Genomic DNA, 18,769 nt, shown 5'->3' on the forward strand with positions numbered 1-18,769 from the left:
AGTCCACCTTTCCCATAGTGTCCCCAGTGATTCCCAGGAGAGGTCTCAAGGGTTCACATCCTCCTCAGCAGAAACAGTGATTTTCTCTGGAAAGGCCTCAGAAGGGGTTGAGCTTGCTGAATTGGCCTTTCCTGTCCCTGGCTTAGAGGTGCGAGAGGGGATCTGCGTCTCCAGGGTCACAGTGGGCTGCATCTTTAGGAAATTGGGGCTGCCTGTCATTGAAGGAGGTACTTTTGGATCCAGTGGGGGGGGGTGTGTGTGGCGTCTCTCCCCTGCTGCTGCTTCTGATGGTCACACCCAGCCATGGCCTGCCGCCAGGGGAAGGGGAGAACAGGTTTTGGTAAGGTTGTGGGGGTGGGGATGTGTGGTGCACAGCTCTTCACCACTCCCATCCCTTTTTCGGGGCTGCGTGAAGCGGGCTCCATGTTGGGGAGTGGAAAATGCTCTGAGACTGATTTCTGAATGCCAGAGGAGGAAAGTCTGGCTCAAGGTCCAAGAGCTGAGTTACTTGCCCCATCTGGGTGGGTGGCTCAGTCTTCTTAAGGTGGGTACAGAGGATGTCAGGGTTGTCTAGACAGGGCCATGGGCAGAGAGTGGCATCTCAAGAGTGGTCACTTGGGGAGGAGGCAGTAGAGATAGGCAGTTGCTTGTGTTCCTTAAGGCTGCAGCCAGCCCATCTCTCTCCCTGCTGTCCAGCCCTCAGAGTGGCCCTCTCTAAGTCCAGCCAGGCCCAGGTGATTGATGAGGAGGTTGAAGCAGGCCTTTGAGTGAGTGGGAATTCTGAATTCTCATGGTCCCCAGACACCTGCAGGGCAGCAGACTTACAGCAGAAAGCCAGCCGGTGGAAGGCCAAGCATGGATGTGAATGCTGGCTGTACATTTCCATGTAACAACCCTGAAGAGTTCTGAAACCCAGCGATCGGTTACCCTCATGAGCAAGCTCTCCTTTTCCCTTTCGTTGCTCTTACCACAAAGGACACTTAACACTCAGCCCCCCAGGACCCCCAGTCCCACCCAGGCTTCCGGGGACTAGAGACCTGTGACAGGCCTGCACTCAGTCAGACCAAAAAGCACCTCACCACTTAGAATGAGAATCCAGAAGAGGGAATGCTGGTAGGATTGGGGCAATCCTGGCTTCCTGTATGGGATTTCCTGGTCCCACAATGGCATGGGATGGGTGCTTGAGCTGTGGACCTACCCATGGTTTTGGTGGTGACTGAAGTCTTAGATTTCCCTTTCTGCCTCGATTTATTATTATTATTATTATTAATTTCTTACAATGAAATAAAAACCAAGCTCCAGTCTCTGATGGTTCCCTTGTCGGTTCAAAACTTGATAATTAAAAGCTAAGAAGTGGAATTGTACCTGTGGAACGATGGGTTTTATTTTGTGAGCAGAACCCTTGGGGCTTGGGTGGCCTGGAAATAAGCCACAATGAAGGCTCCTTGGAACCTTTCTCTATTCCTGTTCTCTCAGCCACTCTTTCCATGTCTCCTCTCCTCCCCCCCCCAAAAAAAAGAAAAAAAAACAACATTGGAGAGCGAGACAGAGACCGTGATGGGAAAGCGCAGGCTGCTCTTGGTGAGCACCCCTGCCTGTCTCGTTTAAGGTGGGCCTCCACTCCTTTGAAATAGGAAATTGCCAAAATGGATGTCATCAGCCGCTAATTAGATATATTTTAACGGCAGGATCATTTTACCAGCCAGTACTGTTATTATGTGCTTCAGGGCGAGCTCACGGTGGAGCTGTAACACTCTCCGCACATGGTCTTAGCCGACAGTTAGACACTGTGGGGTTGGTGAAGACACTTCCCCTGTCTAGCATCTGCTCACATGGTCATCTTTGGGCTTTCAAGATGCCTAAGCTGGACCCCTTGTGCCAAAGGTCTAAATATTCCCACCGTTTCAATATGAACCCCCAGTTTTCCCTATCTCCACTTTCTGTGTCTGAAGATCAAGGTCTGAGTTTTCCAGATTGTGGGTACCAGGAGTCCCATGCCTCCTTCTAGGGCACAGTCCCCCCCCCACCCTCCCATCTCTGAATCACTGGACCAGCCCAGGAGCAGCGAATGATGGAGTGGAATGTGTGGATCAGGTCTAGCAGCAGGACGTCCTCTAGCAGGCAGGAGGCTGGCATGGAGCACTGGCTTTTCAAGGCTTTGCTGATTTTACCTCCATCTTCTCTAGCACACCGGAAAAAGAATGGTGATTTCCTGTCGGGGTGGGAGGAGGCAGTCTAGGGTGAGGATAATGATTCTTAAATATGAGCAGTGCATCTGCCTGCCTGTTTTCTCTCCCTCCTCTCCTTAATACACAGCTTTTTGTTTTTTCCCCTTTATCATCCCTAAGACAAAGTAGCTGGCAAAATATTTAAGTGATGAGAAAGAAATGTTTTTATTTGCCTGTGTGTGAATTGGGTTATCTGCCTGTCTTGTTTAGGAAATTTGGGGCTGCCTTTCCCGAATACTATGTTCGCCTCTCAAATCTTTCCCGGCTCCATTTCCATATTTCTGCGTGCTTGTTCTTTGTTAGTCAGTTGGCAAGCGCTTATTTGAATATTAAAAATTTCTTTAATCATCAAAGGCAGGAGAACAGTCTCATGAATATTCATATTCCTCCCCCCTCCCCCAGACTAGATTCTAGTTCATTACCCTGCGGTAAAAGCCAAACAGCCATCAATCGCCCTCATTACCGACTCTGGCGTTTTGATTGGCTGCCTGCTGCCCACAGCTTTTTTTTTTTTTTTAATCCCCTCCTCCCCTTCTCCTATGAGCTGTCGTGTACCTGCCAACAACTTAAAAAAAATCAACAATGCAGGAATAAATTTCTCTGGTTGAAACACAACTTTGCAAACTTGTCAAACAGTCCTTGTGGCTTGCTGGTGTCTTAGTGGCCACCAGCACCCAGACTGCGTGCCTCAAACCCTCTTCCTCTAAAAAAGAAAGAGAGGGGAAGGAAGAGAGAGAAGGAGAGGGAGAGAAAAAAAATTAAATAAATAAAAAGGGAGAAACTTGAGCCTCTGAGATGAATATTTGTCAAGAGAGTTGACGTAAGTTTCATTTGCATAATGACTTTGTACTTCTGCATTAATAAAATTTGCATATGAAGCCATGTTAATTACTCCTGATCATGCTTTTTGCATTCATGCATAGTAATTTTCTCCGACTTGTGAGAATTAATGTCTTGGCATGGGGGGGAGGGGGCGCGGGGACTGTCAGGTCCCCTTGCCAGTGTCCCTCGCTCGCAGACGCAGGCTCCCTGTCTGTCTCCTTCCTTGATCTGTGACTCATTTCTGCACTATCAGTAGGAGTTCTCGCCTTAAAAAAAAATGCATCCGTTGAAAGACACCAGTGGGGAGAAAAATAGACCTCTCGGCACAGCACAGTGTATTCCTGGCCACCTCTGTAGCTGGGAACAACGCGGTCTGCAATTCCCCCCATTTGGGAGGGGCAGCCCCGAGCCTGCAGAAGGCAGGCGGTGCAGGGGAGTATGCGTACGTGTGTGTGTGTGTGTGTGTGTGTGTGTGTGTGTGTGTGTGTGTAGGCTCCTGGTGGTGGGCGTGTCCCTGGCTAGTGCGCATGTGTCAGGCTGGAGCTGAGCGTCTTTCAGGCCTCGCTGAAGGGAAGGGGTCTTCAGGCCTCCTTCTGGAGGCTCCGCACCCAGGAGCTATGAACAGTGATCATGTCTCTTGTTCTGACCTTTAAACACATTTCAGGGGTCTGATCTGATCTGGAGACTTTTTGGGGGGAGCTGAGAGCAAGAAGGCAGAGTCTGACCCACTGGGCCAGGGTACCTTCTTTAGTCATTGTAAGCCTTGGTTTCCTCACTTGTCAGAGTGGGAACATGACACCTACCCCATAGGAAGGCTCTGGGCTTAACGTGAGATAATACAGGTATTAGTTGCTTATGTATTTTTGCCTACTTTAAATGATATGAGTCACCTAATCTCCCATAAAGCTGAGTTGGTTATTTAGCTTTCCCCTGCCACACGTCTCCATACACATGGGTCTGTTTGGACTAACACAGGCCTCCAAAGAAAGTATTTAAAAATGAAATCGTGCTGTGGAGCCCATGGCCTTGCATGTGGTAGCCCAGTACCCCCACCCAGGAGCCCAGGAAGCGTTTGTACTCTGTCAAGCTGAGGACAGTGCTGTGCAGAGTGCTCACAGAGAGCAGGAAGAACACAGAATTGAAAGTAAGTGAAGGATTGTGATCAAGTCCACTGACCTTCCCTTTTACAAAGGAGGGAACTGAGGCTCGGAGAAAGGGTCCACCTTGGGATGCGTTGTCAGGAAATGGTAGGGGAGGAATCTGAACCCAGCACCTCCCATACCCTCCAGCTGTACCCTCTCTCTGAGCACTGTTGGTGTCCTGTCTGTCCTGGATCACAGATGATCACAAGTGCTTTCTGGATGAACTCTTTCTTTTTTTTTGTCAGTTATGGGGCTTGAACTCGGCCTGGGTGCTGCCCCTCAGCTCTTCAGCTCGAGGTGAGCGCTCTACCACTTGAGTCACAGCACCACATCTGGTTTTCTGGTGGTTCATTGGAGATAAGAGTCTCATGGACTTTCCTGCCCTAGCTGGCTTTGAACTGAGGTCCTCAGATCTCAGCCTCCTGAGTAGCTAGGATTACAGGTGTGAGCCACCTGCCCAGCTTCTGCCTGAACTTTTTTTTTTTTTGGGTCCGGTCGTGGGGCCTGAACTCTGGGCCTGGGCACTGTCCCTCAGCTCTTCAGCTCAAGGCTAGAGCTCTACCACTTGAGCCACAGCGCCACTTCCGGCTTTTTTCTTTTTGGAGGAATCGAACCCAGGGCCTCGAGCATGCAAGGCAAGAGCTCTACCACTGAGCCACCTTCCCAGCCCCTGCCTGAACTTTTAAAGGCAGGCAGACACCCCCATCTTTGTAGAAAGACAAAGCTGGTATGTGGACTCTCCAATATATATATATATATATATATATTTTTAATTGAGTAATGAGGTTTGAACTCAGGGCCTCACACTTAATAATAGATAGCTGTGAGTCATGCTCACAGCTCCCTGGCTCTTTTTCTACTTGAGTTACTTTTTGGATAGTGTCTTGAGGTTTGCCTGGGACTGGCCTTGGACCAGGATCCTTCTACCTATGTCTTTTCTCCTTTGCAACTGATCCCATATTGTGAATGAACCACCATGCATGATGTATCGATTGAGGTTGTTTGTGTGTGTGCGTGGGGGGGGGCTCACTAACTTTTGCTTAAGCAAATAGCTGGGATTACAGACGTGAGCCACTATGCCAGACTGACTTTTTTTTTTTGTAATTAAGATTCACATATGTAAAATCCGTTTAGCACCAACAGTGGTTTTGAGTGCATTCACTAGGCTTTGTCACTACTGTCTAATTCCAGATGATCTAATTCCTCCTAAAAATACCTCGTGCTCCATAGTTCTCACTTTCCAGCTGCCTCCTAACCCTGCAAGCCACGGCTCAGGATCCCACCCGGGGAAGCAAACAAGGGATGCTGCCTTCCTTCTTCCTTGCTCGTGGCTTTTCAGTGCATGGATTTCTTGTGGTCTCGCTGTGGGCACAGTTTTGGTTTGAGCTGTTTCTTAGGGAACCTTCTGCAGGGCGCAAGGTGCTCTGAGAGTCCCAGAGAGGGTCCAGACCCCGTACCCCCTCTACTGCCCCTGAAACAGGTTGACTTCAGTGAGGCCAGACTTCATAAAGAGGCCTGCTTGTTCCTGCTAGCATCACTGCCTGGAGCGTGATCTCCTTGGCTGACCCTGGCCTCAGACGCTGACCTGGCTCTGTTGGCCAGGGGTTGGAGGATCCCTCCCTTCCTGCCCCTTTGTCCTCTTGCTTGGGCTGACTGTCACAAGACCACTTAGGGCTCCAATTGACTTCTCAGCTGTGATGGGTAGTGCTGGCAGGGCTGTGACTTCCCCTAGAAATGGAGCCAGAATTGGAGTCAAAGGTTGGCCTTTTGCAGCGACCTGTGAGCAGGCTGAGGTGGAGTATGTCCAGGTCTCCACATGGCTCTGGATCATAGGCTCCTTGGGTTTCTTGGTCACTCCCTCCCTCCATCTGGAGCCGTGGAGGGAGGAACAACTGGGTTTGTATCCCACAGCTCTCTGAGCCACTGTTCCCCTGTAGAGTAAAGGTGGTTCTTCCTCCGAGCAAGGTGGCTGTGGTATAATCAGCACCAATGGCTGATGATGGCCTCGGGCCTCAGTGGGGTCCCCCGGACTCAAAGGCAGTAGTGGACCAGGTCAAGAGCATGGGGTCAGGTGCTAGCGGCCTTTCAGGCAAGCTTTCCAGAGGAGGCTGGGGACAGGGGCCTGCCCTTCCTTGGGGCTCACACTAAACCTGGGGCCTGACTTCCCACTCAGTCTCTGGGGTTGGAACTGCTCAGGGGTTCCTCAGCCACATTGGGCCGTGCCAGCTCAGACATATCCGAGTCCCTAAGCTAGCCTAGTATAAGAGGCTTCGGTGGCCCAGCAGGGCTCTGGGAAGGCTGGTTCTAGCTCTGTCTCTTGGAAGGACATTGGCAGTCCCCAAGCTTGGAGTTTAGGGGTCTTCTCAAATGCCTCGATGCCCTTGATTCTGGGTTTGTGTTTTAGAGAAGCAGGAGTAATTGGGCGGGGTGGGGTGGGGTGGGAGATGGTGGCTCCAAGTTGGGAGTTAGGCAGTGAGGTTTTCATGGGGCTGTGGCTTTCTCCAGTTTCAGCCTCTGTTTTCTGACCCATATAATGGATTTTCTAGGTTCTGTTTGCTCAGGGCTAGGAAGACTGGATGCAGAAGATTTGCCAGGCTCCTGGTTCTCAGTGCATTTGCAGAGCCCTGTGGCTCACCTGGGAGGGGGCATCCTGTGTGGTGGCCATGGCCTGGGCAGATTTTCACCTGTGCAGACTGGACCAGGAGGTGAGGCCGGCGGCCTCCCTGGCAGAGCCAGTGCGGCTTAACTGCCCGTCATCTTGTTGATGTTTTCTTTCTGTCTCTCTGCTGCTTCTTTGCTCAGTTATTTACCCAGGGAATTTGGGCTTCTCCACTTGTGGTTTTGGCAAGCGCTTCACACAAATGTTTTGCCCTGGTGGTCTCTTAGCCATGTAAGATAAACGGCCAAATCAAATGCAGGCCTTGCCTTGCTCTGCCTTGCTGGCAGCCGAGACAAACTGCAGGGCTGGGTAGAAGAGAGGCAGCCTGGCTAAAGCCCTGATCTTTTCCGTCCTTGTTAGGAGGAGGGTACTTCCAAGCTAGGACCCAGCCATTGAGAGGGGTCAGGGCAGTGCCAGGTTTTCTTGGTGGGGCGGGGTGGAGGAGAGATTCAAAGCCTTTTTGAACACTGCTGGGGGCTGGGTTGCTGCTTGCTAGCAGGGGTGGGGCGGGGTGGGGAGGGCTGGAGAGAGGCCTTGGCTGATCAGCTGAGCAGGAGGATAACCAGACCCATGGCGGTGGCTTTGGTGGCTCAGGTCTATCCAAAGAGCCATTCTGATAGTGCAAGGGGCTTTGGTTCCCAGCTTCTCAGCTCTTCCAGAATTTGTGGGAACAGATGATCAGTTGGAGCCTGTTCCAGTTCACTCCAGAAGAGTTCTCATGGGAGGAATTTTTCCTGGGAGTGGGACCCTGATAGTCCCTCTGTGACCCCACCCCCTGTACGAGGACCCTTCCGCCCCCCGCCGGAGTCCCTGCCCTACAACCACCCCTCCTGGCAGCTGCTCACGTCCATGACCTGACCCCTCTTCTCCTGCCCATGTTTGGGTGGCCATGCCTGCAGGGCCAGCACCCCCTTGGGCCTCTTACCCTTCAAAGCTGGCCCAAAGCCCTGTGCCCCGGGCCCCTCCCATCCCCCCAAGCCCCTTGTGCGGTCCAGGGCCCGACTGACCAGTCTTTTCTATTGTTTTTTCTCCAGGGCCGTGCAGGCCTGCCCAGCTGCCAGCGATGGCCCCCATAGCTGCCTCCTCCTCCCACCCTCACACATCTGTGATTACTTCACCTCTGCGTGCCCTGGGCGCTCTCCCGCCCTGCTTCCCGCTGCCCTGCTGCAGCGCGCGCCCCCTGTCGGGCGACGGGACTCAGGGTGAGGGTCAGACGGAGGGTCCCTTTGGATGCCAGTGTCAGTTGTCAGGTAACGCAGCCGCGGCGGTGGGGGGTGGGGTCCCGGGATGGTGGGGTGTGTCCTGGGCCAGAGCTGGGGGCCCAGGATGGGGACCCAGGGAAGAAGCGCCACCCTCACCCCAAATGTGTTTTTTGAGGGTGTTGGGGGAAGTGGTGAAGGATGTCAACTGAACTGTAAAAACCAGTGCCTCCACCCGTCCTGAGAGGCACACTCCCAGAATGCACTGCCCATCCTTCAAATTTCATCTCTTTGGGCTGTTTAGCTAAAGCTTAATTGGATAACGCTTAACATGTGAGGCTTTTTCCCTGCCCTTTCCTCTGCCCGCCACCCCAGACAAGGTTAGCAAGCGTTCCTCGGTTGTCTGTGTACATCGCTGGAGCCATCCAAAACGCTGAGTTTCTCTTTAGGACAATGTGGTGCCCATTAACTTGGAGGGGGAAAAAATACGTTGCTCCAAAGGAGTCTTTTCAAGACTTAGTGGTTGCCAGGCGCCAGTGGCTCACTCCTGTAATCCTAGCTACTCAGGAGGCTGAGAGCTGAGGATTGCGGTTCAAATCCAGCCCAGGCAGGAAAGTCCATGAGACTTTTGATCTTTCATGAACCATCAAAACACCAGAAATGGAGCCGTGGCTCAAATGGTAGAGTACCAGCCTTGAGTGAAAAAGCTAAGGGACAGTGCCCAGGCCCTGAAGTGCCCAGGCTCTGAGTTCAAGCCCAAGTATACACACACACACACGCACACACACACACACACACACACACACACACACACACACATGACTAGAAAAGAAAGAAAGAAAAAGGAGCTCTGTCTATGAGGTGGAAATGAAGCACTGTGTGTGTGTGGTGGGGGGGGGCAGCACCACTGTGTGTGCCCAGCTGCGGGCAGACCCCAGACCTGCACACCTGTGCCTTGCACTCCTGAGGTGGCTGGGAGTTTGCCCATTTTACTGAAGAGCTGGGAGGGTTGGGCAGCGACACACACACACATCCCTCACCACCTACCTGTGTTCCCCTGATAAAACCAAAGTGCCATGGCCTGGCGTGTCTGGGAGTTTATGGACAGAAGGCCCCCTTGCAGCCTTCTGGCAGGGCCTGGTGTGTACAAGCGCTGTGGTCGCTGGAGCCAGGATGCTGACACAGACTCACGTGGCAGGCAGCTGTGGCCTGGTTTCTGTGGCAGGGGCCAGGGAAGGAGAGAGAGAGAGAGAGAGAGAGAGAGAGAGAGAGAGAGAGGGAGAGAGAGAGGGTGGCTGCAGAGCCGGGGCAGATTCAGTTCACCAGGCGTGTTGCAGGCTTTGTCTTGATTTGTGAAGGGAAAACTATTTATTGGGCAAATTTTGCCTTTCACTGATGCTGTCTCAAGGGAAAGTCACAGTTGGGGCCTGGGGTCTGTAAAAGTCCACAAGTAGCCTCTGCTGCTTGTAGCGTTCAGCTGCTGGGGTGGCCTGTAGCAGTCGGTATCTCTGGCTGCTGTGACAGATGGTGACATCACAGAATCTGACTTCAGGGCGGAGCTCTGGTTTCTTCCTGGGTCTCTGAAAGGCATAAAGCAAAACCCAGATCACCCGGAAGGAGTTAGAACAGCTTCCCAAAAGTCTAGGCCGCCTGGCCCGCAGCATGATCCGTGCTAACGCGCATCCCTGCATCCCGGCCTGGTAGATCTGTTCTGGGGGTTTGCAGAAGACCCCGCTTGATGAGTGTGGTGGGCCTGCTCGTCTCCAGGCTGCCCTGTTCTCCTGGCTTCCTGTAATTAGTGCTCCAGCCCTGCAGCCACTCGGGGGGCCATGCTATCAAAGATCAGCCGAGTGTTTACGACTGGACTCGGTCAAGTTCTGCGTGTGGAAACATGATCTCTTCGCCAGAGGCGTACCACCAGGGTTTTACTTAACCCTCTGTTGGTTCTGGCTCTCCTGAGAGGCTGTCAGAGTTAGAGGAGAGGGACCAGAGTGCCTTCCCAACGTGGCTAGACTCGCCCGACATCTTTGTGTAGCACCAGGCAGGAGCCATTTCTGTCCTCATTTTGCAAACAAGGGGTGGTGGTGGCGGGGAGAGGCTCAGGGAGGGTGACGGCTGGGCCGAGGTTGAAGTCCAGGGGTCTGTGCTGGGCAAGCTTCTGGAAAGGTCACTGCGCTGCCCATTGAGCGGAGGAGAGGACAAACGGCTTCCCAGGATGGCAGCCGTCAGTCTGTCCCCACACTACCCAGGCCCTTACCATGACTGAGTGTCGAGGGGTGATCGTGCCCTGCCTGGTACTGGGTGTTGGGCTGCATTCTTGTCTGTAATTGTCACTCCACCTGCCTTGCATACGTGCCTCAGAGACACAGGCCTCACAGCTCAGAACCGTTCTTGCACCTTGTGGATCAGCCAAAGGGTGGCATGTGGGTCCCTGCACCCCCCTCCCACCCAGCAGCTGCCAGTCTGGCAGGGAGGAGACTTGGGAGCCTTGGGTCAGGGTGATTGGAGGTGGGGGTGCAAAGGCCGCCTAGAGAGAAAGCAGGGGAGCAGGGGCTCTCCCACAGCACTGGCTTTGCTTTTGGTTTTTGCTATGGATGAAGAGCCCCTCAAAGGTACAGATCCATGTACAGCCTCCCCCACTACTCCCCCAATCTCTGTGTAGGGGGAGGCGGTGAGGAACCACCATATCTGTTCCAGGAGCCCTTCCTGAGAGACTGGCTGTAACTTCCGCCCTGGGCCCCACCCACACCCAGACCTCACAGCTCTTGCTTGTTGTTCGACTCTGTTAATTCGTTAGCATCACCCTCTTCTCTGATCCCTTTCAGTACCTGAAAGTCTCCTATTCCAGTGGTTTGTTTTTATTTTTGTCCCTTTGTGGTTTCTGTCCCTGACACCGGACTGTTTGCTTAAGTGTTTTTAGTGCCTGTTTAATTAGTAGCTGGAATGGACTCATTAAGTCCCCAGCAACCCATTAGGAGGAAGCGGTCCACCATAAAGCAGGACTGCCATCCATACTTTGCTTTGTCCCTTTTTCTGATAAGAATACCTTGAACCTATGGCTTCACGGGAATAGGGAAATATCTGGAGCAAGCGTGCTTCACACATGTTAATTGCACACTCACAAAGGCATTCTGGGTTATTAGGAAGGTATGATTTTATGGGCAAGAAAACTGTACAGGTATGCCTGGACCCACTCCAGGCCCCCCTCTGATGCTCACAGTGGGAAGGGGACACAGCACCCATTTGCTTTGAACTGGATTTAAATCCCGTGGGGCTTTGAATCAGGATGCTTCTGGGTACCAAAAGGTCTTCCCTGAGAAGTTCCACTTAGAGGATTTGCCAAGTGGTGGTAGAAAAGTCTCAGCCTGTGGTCCTGGCCTGTGAGTCTACCTGGCCAGTGGCCTGGAATACGTCATTTCCCTTGGAGTCTCCACTTCTTTTTTGTTTGGAAAGGATTTGTATTATGCATATGCATGTAACAGTTAAAAGCAACAAGGCACCTCACATACCGATGCCTAAAACAGACCAATGTGAGTCCCCTGTGGATATTCCTGGGCAGGGAACTCTAGCCAGAGCTCCCCGGGGAGCTCAGGAGACAGCTAAAAATCACTGCCTCCAGCACTCTTCTGTCCTGAGGCTTCTGCGATCTGCCGCTAGCGAGTAAAGCAGGAGGCAGTGTGGATTCAGAAGACCTTTTGTTCCCTTCTTGGTCCCTCGTCCCTCAGTTTACCGATCTGGAAAATGAGCGGAAGGCCATGAAGGTTGTTCCTGCGGATTTTGCATGAAGTCATATAAGCCAGGTGCTGGGAACACTGTCCTGTCCCGAGTGAGCTCCGCAGAGGTTATGATTCATGCATGAGGAGAATGAGTTTCACAAGAAGACAGTGTGACTTGCCTGGCACCATGTAGCATCTTCCTTCAAGCCGCATCCCTGGTTTCCATGCTTGAAGGCATTTGCCCTCTTGGCTGGCTTAGCTCCTGTACCAACATTAGAGGTGGAAAAGGAACTGAGCCACTTCATTGCATATTTAAAAGCTGCAAATGTTCATCAGCCAGAGTGATTAATACATGTGCTTGGTGAAGTTCAAGGTCTCACGCAAGAACACACAGGATCCCAGCTCGGGGAAGTGGAAGTGTTTGGATTTAATAGAGAGAGTCAGTAGCAGTCATTAGTATATGCTGAAAGCACAGGGCAATCTTGTAAAGTTAAATTCAATTTACTTTTCTACTGAAATTGTGCTTGCTGTGTTATTTAACTAGTCTGGGGCTTCTTGGCATGGGTTGAAGGGACAATAAAGATAAAAGAATTACCTGTAAGTAAATAGTAGGGTTTAACAGTGGAATCTGCCATTCTTCTCCTTCTTCAATTATATCACAGTGTTCATTTGGCGCTGCTTTTATAACTGGAGTGGTTCAATGGGATGTCGTGGATTAGACCACCCTCGCTGCGGGACGTGGTACAATTAATACAGTCTGTCTGGAAAGTGGCCTTATTTCTGGAAGTTTTATGTTACTGATAGGGTCTGTGCACTGTGCATTTCATACCAGAACGAGAAGGGAGCTGGAGTCACTTTTCTGGACTGGGTTTGATTAGCAGCCCAGGACCGGTGGGCAGCCACTCGGATGCTGACGGATGGCAGCCTCCACCGGGCCCCACCCCGGCGCTGCGTGGGTTCTGGTCCAGGGGGTGCCAGAGGCAGGGCAGTGGGGTGTTAGAACGTCCATTGAGATGCTGGAGGGAGAGGTGGGTGTGGGGGTGAAGAAGAAAAGATCTGTGGGTGTGAGGGGCGTGCAGGGGGCGGGAGACCCCTGCAGGAGGAGGTGGGCGTCCCTTTGTAGAGACACATTTGTTGTTCTGGACTTTCTGGGGCTCACCAGGTGCCAGGGCCGATGGGGAGGGGTGGCTTATTGCAGGGGGACAAAAAAGGGCTTTCAGGGAAGTTATTAAAAATTTAGAGAAGTCATCTGTGTGCCTCGCCGTGTCTATGTTGCCCAAGGGGCTGGTGGTCCCCCTTTCCTCTCACCATCAATCAGCACTTGGGCATCTTTGCAGAGCCAGTTCTGCATGGGTGTCTGCGGCGTCTCGTGATGGCACCACGGCTGAGGCCATCTTGCCTGAGACACCCCCCCCTCCCCCAAACACTGCCTTCTGTGCGCAGAGCCATCAAGAGTTCTGAGGGCCCTGGAGCGCAGGATGCAGAGGGTGGTGGGGCTTTAGTGGTCACCAGGAAAGCCCTCGGCCCCTGTAACAGGAGTATTGAATCTTTAGGAGCAGCAGGGCCCAAAGCAGCCATGGGGTCAGAGGACTGAAGGCCCTGGTGCCCACTCAGGATGGGGGTAGGGAGGCTGCCAAGCCTGGGTGTCGTCAGATAGAAGAGATCCCAGCAGCACCTGGACAGAGTGGAAGCTGATGCAGCTTCCCCATGTAGATAGCCTTTCGCCGTCCTGAGCAGGCCCTGCGGACATTTCTGAAGGCAGAGTTAAATCAAAGAATTCTGTTCCAGTCTGTACAAGATGTTGCTGTTTTTGTGCTCTGACAGGAGAGGTATTTGAAAGTGCAGTTTCTTTCTTTCTTTTCTTCCCTTTAAAAAATTTTTTTTAATTTTATAGCTGTCTTAAAAAGGAGTTTGGCTGTTTAGCACAGCTGGCGCTCATTACATTATGCACTGGCAATAAAATAGCATGTGTAATTAATTTTTAATGCAGCACTGGATACAGCGCTTTCAAGCAGTTAGTGGGTGCAAGAGCCAGCACTGGCCACTGACATCCGACCCCTGGGAGCAGCAGCCACGTTTCCCTTTCAAGGGATGTGAACGTGGGGGAGCAGGCGGCCGGACCCGATCAGAAACAGACTCATATGGGGTGATTTGAAGCTCCAAATAAATCTCTTAGGGTCCGGAAGCATCAGATCTTCTCTGACCCTTTTTGTGATGTTGATGGTAAACTGAGGCAGGCAGAGGGAAAGAGACACAGACTCAAACCTGGGCCTCTAGATTCTGCTTGCTGGTTGCGCTGCTGCCCCTGCTTTTGTTTTTGTGCCAGTACTAGGGCTTGAACTTAGGGCCTGGGTGCTATCCCTCAGGTTTGTTTTACTCAAGGCTGCTGTTCTACCATGTGAGCCACAGTTCCATTTCTAGCTTTTTGCTGGTTTATTGGAGATAAGAGTCTAACGGACTTTTCTGTCCAAGCTGGCTTCTGGGGTGAATTGTGATCTTCGGAACAGGCATGTGTCGCTGCACCCAGCCATTATAGGTGTGAGCCAGGATTAGAGGTGTGAGCCACTGGTGCTTGGCTTGTACTGAACCTCTTGAAAAGCAGACAAGACAGCAATCTGCCATAGCAGAAACTTTGCAAATACCTGGGGTTCTTTCCATGATAGAAGAGTTGAACTCAAGTTCTTGCGCTTGGTAGGTGGGTGCTCTACCACTTGAGCCACACTTCCAGACTCCTTTTATATCGGTTATTTTTAATTTTTTTTGGTCGGTCGTGGGGCTTGAACTCTGGGCCTGGATGCTGTCCCTCAGCTCTTCAGATTAAGGCTAGTGCCCTACCACTAGAGCTACAACACCACTTCCTATATCGGTTATTTTGAGGAGCATCTTGCTTGATGCTCCAGCTGGCCTAGGCATTAGTTGAGATGGCGTCTTAGGAACTTTTATGCCCATGCTGGTCTTGAACCTCTATTTTCTGATCTCTGTCTCCCACGTAGCTAGGATTACAGGCTTGAGCCACTGTGCTCACCAGGCATAAATACTGATTTCTGTGTCACCACCAGACTTGGGGTGAAACCTGTGGTTAGATTTGACAGCAGATAAGAGTTTTGAAGGTGCAGGGCCCTACGTGTGACCCCCTCAGACCCTCAGTTTTGCCACCTGCAGCGGGACACTCCCCAGCGCATGTCCTCATTTTCTGTCCTCTGATGCCTCATTCTTGATCGCTGGCTGCCCCGTCTACCCCAGGGCTCCAGGGTGTGGATTTGCGTTTGAATGCTCTTGTGTCAGTGGAATTGCCTTGGGCAGTGGGAAGCCCCAGAGGTGGCCATCTTTGGTTCTGATCTTGGAGCAAATGACTGAATCTGTGGCTCCAGGTGAGCTACTTTTCTCCAAGTCCCAATCTCCTCCTCACTTACAGAGAAAGAGAGAGAGAGAGAGAGAGAGAGAGAGAGATAGAGAGATAATTAGATAGATAGATAGATAGATAGAGTGTGGTGGGGAAGGGTGGTGGTGGTGGTGAACACAAGCACCACACTTCCTTCCAGAGGTCCACTGAACAGCTGCCAAAATGGGGTGTGGTCTCGATGGCCCTCCCCAATGAGGGAGGGGCAGGCTGCGCTGTTGAGAATCACCTGGTGCTTCTGTGAGCTTGGGTACCAAGCCCCCAAATGGCTGCCCTGCCATTTCTGTGACCGTACTTCACCTAGCACTTTCTTACATGCACAGGAAGGGGGTATTGGAGCTTGCTGGTGTTTGTTAAAGAACTCACAATATGTGCCAGCAGTGCCGTAGATACTGCCTCCTATGGTTCTATTCTTTCCTAAGATAAGGCAGTCCCCTATTCCCCCCCTCCTTTTCTTCTCCTCCCTCCCTGTGTGTCCTGGAGGATTTTGGGCTTCAAGAGGCCAAACAACCCCTGGTGGGCACACAGTGCACACAGCTCAGGACCTAAGAGTTGGGCTCTGGTCTGCTTGCCTGGACGTTGTGCTGCTGGTGACTGTCCCCTTTTAATTGGAGGTGGACTGCAGGAGTGGTAGGCTACTTCATCCCCGGGGAGATCCCCAGTGCCCCCCCTCCCCTTGACCTCACTGGGTGTGACTTGGGCTGGAAGTAGGGGTGCAGAAATAAGCCAGATGGGACCACAGTGGGCGGGGCACCCCCTGATATCCTCGCACAGAAGGTGTGAGAGGCACTCTTCTGAGTACCTTTCACGATTTGAAATACTACTTGCATGCTTTGGATTAATGCTCACAATTTAAAATAATAAAAACGTGCAGGAGCTGGGAAGGTCCATCCAGCAGATTCCTGGGTTTCACGTTGGAGGTTGAGGCCCGGGATGAGGAGGGGGGGCTCCTGCTGCCCCCGAGGGGTCATTGCGATGGGAGCTGGGATGTGGGCATTTTCTAGGAAGGCTCCTTGGGGTTCTCAAAGCTGCCTCTGTCACTGGCTGGGCTTCCCGGGGCCCAGAGCAACTGCCCACAGACCCCTGCGAGGAAGGTTGGACACAGAAGGGGTCAGAGTGGGGGTCCAGCTTGGTGTAGGTCAGCTCTGTGCACCCGCCTCTCTCCAGTGCGGTGGCAAAGCTTGGGGCTAGTGGTGCCCAGGACATGGTTCAGATGATGCTGGGTACCTGGTGAAGGGGGGTACTTACAGGTGCGTTAGAAGAGAGAGAGGAGACACGCAGAGGAACCGCAGTCAGATTTTCTACCAAGGTTGCCTGCTTGAGTCCTCACCATCAACCTCTCTGAGCTTGGGGGAGACTAGGTTGGTTCCTTTGGAGAGGCTGGAGGTGTTCTTCCTGTGTTCTCGGTGGATGAACAGCATGCACTTGACTTTTCAGACCCACGGCAGGCAGGGGAGCAGCCACGAGGGGGCTGTGTACTGTACATGTGTCACAATGGAGTCCAAGTAGTCGAAACCATGAAATACTGTTTATCCAAACATAATCAAGGCAGGCCAATATCACCCACCAAGCTGTGGGAAGAAACCTTGGTGGGCAGGGGTCTCCCTTGGGGAGACCTTAGAGGAAGCACGGCCTGTTTGTCAGGGTAGCCCCTCCTCAGACATTACTTAGTAACAGCCAGGAGCCAGGGGTGTGTGTAACACCGTCGTGTGGGCTCGGAGGTTTCCTTCCTCCCTCAGGGCCTGCTTCCCCGAAGCAGAGGGGTTGCCAGGTTACAGTTGGACCACCATTTCTGCAGCCCTCTGTAACCTCAGACCCTTGGCACACAGCCTTCTCAGCTCCGAATTTAGTTTCCAGGGAGCTCCTCTTTTGTTTTGTTTTTGGAAGGAAACCTCACATAGACTTCACAGGTGAAGAGAGTACTATCTGAGTGAGGGGAGCTATGACTTGTTCAAATTGTGCAGCTAGGCCAGGCGCCGGTGGCTCACACCCGTAATCCTAGCTACTTAAGAGGTTGAGATCTGAGAATTGTGGTACGAAGTCAGCCTGGGCAGGAAAGTCCTTGAGACTCTTATCTCCAGTGAACTACCACAAAAAGCCTGATGTGGAGCCATGATTCAAGTGGTAGAGCACTCACCTTGAGCAAAAAAGCTTGGGGGCAGCATTCAGGCCCTGAGTTCAAGCTCTAAGACTGAAACCAAAGACAAAAAAAAAACCCCAACAATGGCTGGGAAGGTGGCTCAGTGGTAGAGTGCTTGCTTTGCATGCGTGAGGCCCTAGGTTCGATTCCTCAGCACCACATAAGCAAAAAGAAAAAAAAAACCCAACAAAATACCAAAAATAAAACAACCCCCTCCCCCCAAACCACAACAACTGGAAGGTGACAAACAAAGATGGAATTTGAGCCCAGGCCTCCTGGGTCTGCTGTTCTTTACACAGTGCCTTTACCTAGCAGGTGTGAGGGAGCAGAGGCCTGAACTCATGAATCAGAGAGCCACGGCTGCCTGGCCTGAGCCCTGGCTGCTAACAGCGTCTGTATTTTATGCGTTTAGCAGCAGGGTCAGAGGTCTTGGGGCCTCTCCGAGGAGGTTAATGCAAAAACAGAGTTACTATCTGCAGGAACGGGCCGTTGGAAGATTTTCATAAAACTTGACGTTTTTAATGATTGCCTCTGTTAATAAGAGGTAAGAAATGGCTGATGGGGTGAGGCCCGCTCCACCAGCGGGGCACGAGTCTGCTCTTGGGGCTGTATATCACCAATTTTTCCTGACTTGGGGTTCTTTTGCTCTGAATTGCCTTATGGTTTATTAACCAGCTCGGTGACTCTTGATTTAATTGTAAGAGGAGCCATAGAGTTTTGACCCATGATGTGCCACAGGCTACTACAACTATGCAAAGTCCCTAAGGCCACGGGAGGTTTGTAGAAAAGTTATTTGTTTATTTTTGGTGTGAGTCCTGAGGCTTGAACTTAGGGCCTGGGTACTGTCCCTGAGCTTTTTCACTCAAGGTTGGTGCTCTGTCACTTGAGCCACATCTGCATGTTCTACTTTGTGGTAGTTAATTAAAGATAAGAATCTCATGGATATCCCCTGCCCCCACTTCAGATCTCAGCCTCCTGAATAGCTAGGATTACAGGCATGATCCAGCTCACAAGCACTGCTGCTTTGCACATGGAGGTACAAATACTTCTTCCATGCTTTGCTTTTGGTTCTTTTGGGTGTTTTTCCCGAAGTGAAATTGTCAGCACTGGGGCTTGAACTCAGGGCTTTGTACTCTCCCTTAGACGTTGTGCTCAAAGCTGGAGCTCTACTACTTGAGTCATATCTCCATGTCTGGTATTTTGATGGTTAACTGGAGATCAGAGTCTCTCAGATTTGTCTTTTGCTATCCTCAGATCTCAGCTTCCTGAGTAGCCAGGATTACAGGCATGAGCCACCAGTGCCCGGCTATCATATTGTGTTTTAATGTTTTCGGAGGAGCCTCTACCCACCAGGCTTTTGATGGTTGAGTTTTAGAGTGAAGCAAGATGTATCTCAAGAATGTGGCTCAAGCATGGAAATCAGTAAACCTGCGGGTATGGATTTGAACCCAGCTCCCATGGAT

At 51.8% G+C, this 18,769-nt stretch overlaps 1 protein-coding gene across 1 annotated transcript in view; it reads left to right on the plus strand.

Annotated features, from left to right (window-relative positions):
• Bcl11b (B-cell CLL/lymphoma 11B (zinc finger protein)) overlaps positions 1 to 18,769 on the plus strand; it is a 111,769-nt gene that overhangs the window by 45,764 nt on the left and 47,236 nt on the right. The window contains exon 3 of the mRNA XM_013013148.1: positions 7,886 to 8,101. Within this exon, the coding sequence (XP_012868602.1) occupies positions 7,886 to 8,101 (216 nt within the window). The remainder of the gene's footprint in view (positions 1 to 7,885; positions 8,102 to 18,769) is intronic.

Source organism: Dipodomys ordii, unplaced genomic scaffold, assembly GCF_000151885.1.
Source record: "Dipodomys ordii isolate 6190 unplaced genomic scaffold, Dord_2.0 Scaffold2, whole genome shotgun sequence".
NCBI lineage: Eukaryota > Metazoa > Chordata > Mammalia > Rodentia > Heteromyidae > Dipodomys > Dipodomys ordii.